Source organism: Grampus griseus (genome assembly GCF_964374135.1).
Source record: "Grampus griseus genome assembly, chromosome: 3".
Taxonomy (NCBI): Eukaryota; Metazoa; Chordata; class Mammalia; order Artiodactyla; family Delphinidae; genus Grampus; species Grampus griseus.
The window spans coordinates 59099081-59108212 of NC_139019.1; the positions used below are offsets into that span (position 1 = coordinate 59099081).

The 9132-nt window shown below is 42.2% G+C and overlaps 1 protein-coding gene across 3 annotated transcripts in view; it reads right to left on the reverse strand.

Annotated features, from left to right (window-relative positions):
• Window positions 1-4912, reverse strand: part of POC5 (POC5 centriolar protein) — a 36460-nt gene extending 31548 nt beyond the window's left edge. For 2 of the 3 annotated variants that reach the window (XM_082652319.1, XM_082652317.1), the window contains exons 1-2: window positions 4800-4912; window positions 779-874 (exon numbers count right to left, since the gene is read on the reverse strand). In XM_082652319.1, coding sequence (XP_082508445.1) covers window positions 779-862 — 84 coding nt within the window. In that variant the 5' untranslated portion in view covers window positions 863-874; window positions 4800-4912. The remainder of the gene's footprint in view (window positions 1-778; window positions 875-4799) is intronic. The other variant, XM_082652318.1, reaches the window with a different exon arrangement.
• Between the last annotated feature and the right edge of the window lie 4220 nt (window positions 4913-9132).

Consider the following 9132-nt stretch of genomic DNA (forward strand, 5'->3'; position numbering starts at 1 on the left):
TCCCAATTCCTAAACCTGTTATTTCAATTAAAGGAACACATCTGTTTCATAAAATATTTCCCTAAAGCTTCTGTCATCTTATGCAGTGCCAGTAACAACTTACTCTACTTAGGCATAAACATACCATCCAGCTTTTCCCCTCTTAAGTAATATAACCATAAAACCCAAGATATACCGTGTCCGTATTCTCGCATTTAAAATCTACTCTAGAAATCTGAATCCATATTTTTGATGATAAAACACTTAGAATTAAAAGAAATTGAAAACATTTCATATAAAAGCCACGCCTTCTGTAGTCAATGTACCTGTCACTGTCCAGGTCCTGGGCACCAGCAGGTGCTGAATGGTATGGCAACAGGGGCCAGAACCAACAGTGGAACACTGGGGAATCTAGGGCCCCAGAACTCTGGATGGCTTGACATTGGATTAATTTGCATTAAAGTGAAAGCAGCATTCACATGAGAGAGCTACAAAGAGAAAATTTCAAGAAAAAATATTTCTTCAGATTTCCAGCTTCTCCTCTCACTGTGTTGTTTGAAGCCTTTGTACAGAGAATGCTGGAAGCGTTCATGATTATTTTCTGAAAGGTTAATTAAAACAATGTAAGGTATTTCCCAAGGTTTGTAAAATAATTCCCAAAGTTTGATATTATTATAATTTGATACACATTATAATTGTAAATGGCATGAATGAATGAAAAATGTATTCCTAGTTTTCCCTCATATTGTCTCTTGTTTGAAATAAATAAGTCATGACAAATTTAGACATGTCTTCCTACCTGAAGATCTGAAGAGACAGAACTGCCTCGGTCGGATTCATTGTGCAAAACTGGAGGCGAGCATTTCTCCTCATCTGATGACATTCTGTACAAATACTATAAAACAGGAGAAGCTAACTTCAGTTTGTTTTTTGCAATATTTAAACTAAAGTAAAATGTTTTCTATATACATATATGTGTGTGTAATAACATCCTACCCTGTAAACAATAACCATTCCATATGTTAAAATCATTCAACATACTGAACACCCACAGACGAAATCACTGGGCAAGAAAGACAAAGACTCACTTCCCAGTTTATAATGTAGTCAAGGAGATGAGACAAATACATGAAAGGTTAAAGAAAACATGGAGGCTCCCCAGAAAAAGCCATGGTAGGGGCTGCTGAGAATCAGAACGTGTGATCACTGTTCAACAGTGTGTGAGGACCTAGGTGCTGCATCCTTTCCCACAAGATACTAAACCAAGAGAGAAGGAACCACCTGTGTAAATTCTCTGCTTGGCGAACTGACCTTTTGGGAATACTATTTTAAGAAAAGCAAGCCTATATGGAACAACAGATTCTAATACCATGCAAAGAAAAATTGTTTAAGGTCTTAACCAAAAAAATAAATAATAATAACAGTACTGGTAGTAACAAGTACATAAGTTCCTTAAAAGGCATATTATGACTATTCAAATGATCCAAACACCAGTTATATGTAAGACATTGGTGAGAAAGGTAAGATGAAGAAGTCCTTGTCCTCAAGGACTCTGCAATCTGTAAGGAGGGCCAGACATGTATATATTAGAAATGACTGATGAAAAAAGTGCTGTTAGATCCTAAAACAACAGAGGCACAAAGTAGGGAGGTCAGAGTAGCCTTTTTCACAGGGTAGGATGATGAGGGTGTGAAGGAGTGGGAATAAACGATCAGGGTGTTGAGACCTGAAAGACAGATAAAAGATAAAAGGATATGCAAGGCAATAGCGCAGCATAAGCAAAGTCAATGAGGCATGGCCACACACTCCAGGAACTGCAAGTAGTTTGTGAGGCTAAAGCAAAGGGTACAAAGCAAGGTTTGGCTAAGGATGAAACAGGCAAGGTAAGGAGCAGCCAGATCATGGAAGATCATAATTATGCCATGTTAAAAAGTTTCGTCTTTCTTCTAAGAGAAGTTATTGAAGTCTTAAACAAGTGATAACATGATCAGGCCTGTCTTTTAGAAAGATCACTCTGGCAGCTTTCAGGATGGATTTGACAGGTGGGATACTGAAGAAAGAGCAACGGAGAACCACCTTCAGTAGTCCAAGAGATAAATGTTCCCTCTGGCAAATGGGGACCTGAATGGAGGAGGCAGCAATGGGAAGTGGACGGAGTTATGCCTGTGAGACAGTTGTGTTATGGCAGTGGAAATTCGAGATCACGATCAACAATTGGTTAAGGGGTTAATGGGAGGAAATGTTGATCTCTTCCAGATTTCTGGCTTGCAACTAGATGGATGGTAGTGCTACTCCCCAAGGCAAGGAATACAGGAAGACAAGCAGGTTGGGAGGAAGGGTAATGGACTCACTATCAGACTTGTTGGGTATGAGGTGCCTCCGAGGCAAGGAAGTGAGGCTGCCGGTATGCAGTATCTGGGCACACCACTTATGCAATGCACAACTCCAAGGACTGCCATTCACAATGGCTACAATGTGAATGGTACTTTCTGGAGTTAAGCAAGGTGGGAGTCCTGCACTGGATGTATGTTTCGAGATTCATTTTGAGGAATTGTCAGCATAATGGAAACTGCTGAATAAAGAGAGAGGATAAGATCACTTATGAAAAGGAGTGTGAGAGAGAGTGCTTATTCTGAGGTCCTTACACCCAAACTGTATGCAATATTTTTAGCACATGTGTATTTTTCTAGGAAGAGGATTCTCAGCTTCCAATATGTGTCCAGAGGGTACTATAACCTTAGTGAAGTTAAGGGCCACTAGTGTAGCAAGAGGAGGGTTAAAATCAGAACCGCTAATATTTAAAGGGGAAGTGAAGAAGAGCCAGCAAAGATGGAAAAGGAAGTCAGAAGAGTAGAACAACGAGAACAGCATCACAAAAGCTTCCAGGAGGGAGTGGTCAGAAACAGATGCCAAAGGAAGATGAGAATCTGACAGAGTCCCTTGAATTTGGCAATCAGGAAGTTGCTGGGGCATTTAGCCTGAACAATTTCAGTGGACAGTGGAACAAGCCTCAATCACAGTGGGCTCAAGAGATGAAGAAAATGAAATAGAAAGGGCAGATACAAGGGAGAAGTGCAATATTAGAATGGAAACATAGGTTGGGGTTAGACTGTGGAAAGGAAATTTCAACTTTATTCAATGAGCATTACTGTGTGGAGACATGATAAGTAAATGAAATCTCAGCATGACTGACTTTAGTTAAGCCAATTAGGGAGGATAAAATAAGCACATACATCTGCAGCAAGGAATGGCTGCTTCACGGACTTCAAATCCACCACTGTGGTAACTTTGTCCCTTCTATTTCAATTCCCTTCTTCCTTTAGGATGTGTTTGCAGACTGGTAATAAGGGGGGCAGGGGTTGGGGGTGCTGATTATTTAAAAGACAAATAAGCTGAGAAGTATGGTCAGACCTCAAAAAGGATTTCTGAATATACACACTGAAGACACAAAACAACTACTGTACTTTTGGAAAATATGCTATAAATCTTCCATCTGCCCTGTTTTGATGCCAACAAGGCATGACAGATTATCTAAAACTCTACCAAAAGTAGCATTTTCCTTACTGTTTCAGAGACAAAGGAGAAAAATGAAACTTGCTTTGATGGGAAGCAGATGTACATCAGATAACTAAAATTTCAGTATTCTCTAACCCAAGATATCAGAAACCACGAGATAAAAAGTTCCCAGCCCTTGTCTATTGCCAGAGAAATCAAATTACATCTTGGTAATTGCCTGGCTGATAGGGGAAGAGGGTCCGGGAATTCAAATTAACCTCCAAGAGGCAGAGTGAATTAACGTGCGAGCGGGCAGCAGGGTGACGTCCCTGCGCCCTTGAGCTGTCTTAGCTGCAGGCAAGGAGAGGGGGTGCGCCAGCCCCTCCCCACGTCAGGGACTACAGAGGGAGAAGCAGCTGCGAGCAAGCAAAGGGCTACAAGTTCTCTTCAATCACTTTCTCTTACCCCTGTGTTAATCGAATTCTTACTTTAAAACAAAGTATTAGCCATAAAAAGAAACGAAATTGAGACATTTGTAGTGAGGTGGATGGACCTAGGGTTTGTCATACAGAGTGAAGTAAGTCAGAAAGAGAAAAACAAATACCGTATGCTAACACATATATATATGGAATCTAAGAAGAAAAAAAAAGGTCATGAAGAACCTAGGGGTAAGACGGGAATAAAGACACAGACCTACTAGAGAATGGACTTGAGGATATGGGGAGGGGGAAGGGTAAGCTGTGACAAAGTGAGAGAGTGGCATGGACATATATATACGCTACCAAACGTAAAATAGCTAGCTAGTGGGAAGCAGCCGCATAGCACAGGGAGATCAGTCCAGTGCTTTGTGACCACCTAGAGGGGTGGGATAGGGAAGGTGGGGGGGAGGGAGTTGCAAGAGGGAAGAGATATGGGAACATATGTATATGTATAACTGATTCACTTTGTTATAAAGCAGAAACTAATACACCATTGTAAAGCAATTATACTCCAATAAAGATGTTTAAAAAAACCCCAAAAAACAAAGGGTTAGCCATGGTCATTTTACCCCCTAACGTTTTAAATGACCCGAACCTATAGCGACAATACCGCTATACTTCAGGCACCCCTCACTCCTGCCCTCTCTTCCGGGACGGCTCGGAGGGAAAAAAACCTCTCGACCCTTGCCGCCCCGCAGAACAGCTGAAGGGCCCGCGTTTGGGGAAGATGCCCCCAGCCCTGTCCTGTCCGATCCCCGGGGGCGCCAACCCAGGCCGAGACACTTTAAACCCCACTCCAGTGCCTCCGCCAGGGGCGCGGGGCTCGCCCGCGGCGCCGCTACCCACCACCTCGGCTCTCCGCAAACGCGGACTCCTTCCTCCGCGTCTTGTCTCCGCGTCGCCGCTGAGACAACAACGAGTCCAGCGACTTCCTCAGCAGCAACCTGACAGTTTCAAACTGCACGGAGTAAATAAGGACGGCCCCGAGCATTGGCCCCGAGCTTCAGCAACCTGCCGTCTGATTGGTCTGAGATCCGGGGGCGGGGCAGGAGGGAGAAGCCGGAATTAAGTTTCTTAGGGAGAGCCCCGCCCCTTGCATCGGCTTGTTCAGAGGGGGAGGAGTCTTAGGGAGACCCGCCCAGCGTAGGGGAGCCCGTGATCAGTTCCGTTCTGCGCCTGCGGGAGACCAGGCGGCTCTGAGAGCAGGTTTGGTTAGAGACTGCCGAGCAGGGCTGAAGTCCCCTAGGATGTTATACAGCTGTCTGTGCGATAATGCCCATAGCCTATGCGTGTGGTCCTCATGCATGTGAATCATCTGCTTCCACAGGTGCCCTGCAGCAGAATCACCTGCTGATTCCTTCAGTCTTAGGCAGGGCCAGGGAATCTGAATTTTTAACAAAGACCAACAGTGATTCTGACGCAGGGGTCTGCGGACCAGGCTTTAAGAAACTGCTGGACTAGGTTTTACTAGTGACTTCAAACGTGTCAGATTGCAAGGCAAGCCCTTCGGGCGAAGTGAGTATTGACTTAGAATCATCATAAGTATATCCTGGCTGTATCACGTACTCACTGTCACCTTGGATAATGGTATTAGGCTTGTAGGGGGGATTAAATGACTTACTATATCTAAAATACCTATCGCATAAACATCAAAAAACTAGTCTTTCAGCTTATGTTGGCATAACGGCTAGAGGTACGTTAGGATCCAGGTGGCAAAGGGAGTGCCCCAATCTAGAGAGCAAGTAATGAGATCCCGGTGAGTTTTCAGGCTCCCTGTGTTACCTGGAGGATGAGGTATCCGTTTCTTTTTCTGCAGATAGAAATGGCATAACCTGGGTCTCACCTACTTACCTGTTCACGGAGCCAGACTTCTATTTATACAAGCAATGAAGTAAGAAGAGCACCAGCAGTTTCTTCAGCATAAGCTATGTTTGTTCTCTGCCCCCCACCTTTCCCATGCTTATAATAAAGGACAAATTCCTATTGATAGATACAAATTCATACCTGGTCCCAAAATCTGTTTTTCAATTGAATTACCATGTGGTGACCCCTTACACTGTAATTGTTTCTGATTCGCTATCCCTGTGCCCTCCTGTACTTGGCTCCATGTTTCTCTTCTCTGTCCCTTTGGGGGGCAGATTTTCATAGAAAACTGTTGGCTAAGGCATCACCATTCTTCTGTGAAGCTACATCGAGAAAGAGAACAAACCTGTCTCCATGTTATGAATTTAGAACAGATTCTTTTTCGAAGGTTCCTAGAGGTGGAGCCAAAGAGAGAGAGGGAGACTAAAACCCTCCACAAACCCACGAAAATTAAATTGCCAGCTTGAACCCTGCGTAATTATTCTTTCAACAAATATTTATCTAACAGTCATCAGATGCAAAGCATTTTATTGGTGCTAGGAATAGAGTGGTGAATAAAATAGACACACTCTGCTCTCATGGAATTTAGTCTAATTGGAAAACAGACATCAAATTAACAATACAAATGAATAAATAGTTATGAATTATGTTTGAAGTGAGGAGAAATCAGGAAATGTCTGTGTCATAAAGTACATTTAAGCTGAGACCTGAAGGATGAGTATATAAAGAACTTTAATAAACACACATATAATGTTTTCTGTGTTCAGGGCACTGTACAAATTAACTCATTTAATTCTAAGATTCTCCCTGTGACTTGGACTCTGTCTCCATCTTCATTTTAAAGATGTGAAAATTGAAACCCAGAGAGGTTATGTGGCTTGTCTAGGCACACACAGCTAATAAGAGCAAAACTGGCATTCAAATTGAGGCAGTCTGGGCTCCAAAGTCCATGTCCTTATCACTCAAAATGTTCTGTTGGGAATAGCATCACTGTTATGGATTATATGGTATCCTCCAAAAAAGATATGTTTAAGTCCTAAACCCTAGTACCTGTGAATGTGACCTTATTTGGATATGGGGTCTTTGCAGATATAATCAAGTTAAAATGAAGTCATACTGGATTAAGGTGGGCCTTAATCCAATGACTTGTATCCTTATAGGAGAGAGAAATTTAGACACAGAAGAGATACAGGGGAGAAAGGGAGGCAGAGATTGGAGTGATGCATCTATAAACCATGGGATGCCAAGTATTGCCAGCAACCACCAGAAGCTAGAAAGGCAAGGAAAGATCTTCCCCTAGAGTGTTCAGAGAGAGCATAGCCCTGGTGACACTGTGGATTTCTGACCTCCAGAACTGTAAATGAATAAATTTCTCTTGTCTCTTATATACACTACCAAATGTAAAATAGATAGCTAGTGGGAAGCAGCAACATAGCACAGGGAGATCAGCTCAGTGCTTTGTGACCACATAGAGGGGTGGGATAGGGAGGGTGGGAGGGAGACGCAAGAGGAAGGAGATATGGGGATATATGTATACATATAGCTGATTCACTTTGTTATACAGCAGAAGCTAATACAACATTGTAAAGCAATTATACTCCAGTAAAGATGTTAAAAATTTTTCTGTTGTCTCAACCACCCATTTTGTGATAATATGTTATGGCATCCTTAGGAAATCAATACAGTGACCAAGGCCTTGAGGTAAGAAAACACTTATTATATCTGGATGATGAATAAAAGCAAGTAATCTTAGTGAAGTAGGGACAGGTACAGGATAAGGCTGCAGATGGAAGTGAGGGTTCTATGTTAAGGGTTTGAGATTTTACTTAAAGTCCATTGGGATATTTTTAGATGTTCAGGAGAGAGATGAAAACAATTTAGAATAGAGGGGTTGCAAGGGAGATGGAGAGAAGATGACAGATATAAGATATATTTTGGAAGTAGAATTGATGGGACTTGATGAATTGTATTTGAGATGAAGGAGAGAAGTGCTAAGAAGGATACTACGGTTTCAAGTTTGAGACTTGAGCGACTGGGTGGATGACATTTACTGAGAAAGAGAACACTGGATGAGGATCAGGTTTTAAAAGGAAAAGATCAAAAGTTCATTTTTAAATATGCTGTTTGTAATACCTGGACATAGCCAAGTGACTGTCCATTAGGCCATTAGACATATATGTCTAGAGCTCAGAAAAGAGGTCGGGACACAGATACGTAAATCAAGGAGGCTTTGCATGTAGAGATTGTGGAGGATTTCAAAAATGGCTCCAATTGTTCATCTCTTACTATATCAGTGTCCTTTGCCATGCCTTCTCATTAACGGCAGATGGGATGTTAAGAAACATGATGGAGGCAGAGGCTTTTAAGATGCTTGTTGATTGGCTTGGCTTGCTTTTGCCCTCTGTTATCACCATGAGAACGTGTCTCAACTAGCCTAGTGGAAGTTGACAGTGTAGTAGACCTGAGTTGCCTGATCATCCCTGCTGAGGCCATCCTAGATCAGTCTATAGCCACCTGACACCCAGACAGGTGGGTAAGTCCAATCAAGGATGGCAGGACCACCCAGCCAACCTGCATAGTCAGGAGCTAAATGAACATTGATTGCTTAAAGCCATTGTGCTTTGGGGTAGCTTGTTATGTAGATTTATTGTGGTAATAAATAACTGATAAGGTGCAATTTAAAGTTAAGGAACTAGATGAGACAACCTGGGGGGAGAGAGTAAAGTGAGTAGAGAAGAGGGTTTAGAAATGAACCCTGGATTCCTCTAATGTTCAGAGGTTGGGTAGCAATGGAGGAGCCAGCAAATGAGACAGAAGGAGGGGCTGGAGAAGTGGGAGGAAAACCAGGAGAGGCTTCAGAAAAATGCTACTGAAGTGACTACTGAGTTTGTCCATATAGATGCCTTTCCATGGGCCCTAAGTTCTGAACCTCTGCTCTGATATGTTTCCTTTTAATCCCCACTGTTTTAGGTTAAGCTGTTGCTAAATTTGGACTGTTTCTCTAGTTGCAGGTCTTTATTTCTTCTTTCTATAATTCACTCTTCACATTGCTTATAAATTATCTTCTTAAATTTGGATTACATCACTTCTTCCTCAAAAACCTTCCTTGGTATTACATGACATTCAAAGCTCCCCTAAATTCAGAAGATCTATCTCGGAGTTTTCAAATTTACCATGTACTAGGTGTACAACTTTGCGGAAGCTTTGTGTCCTTTATGAGCCTAAGCTCATCTCTTTAAAGTTGAGAAAATAATAGAATCTACCAAGTCTAAATCTAAAGCTAAACCTGAACCTGAACCTATATCTGTCTGTCTAT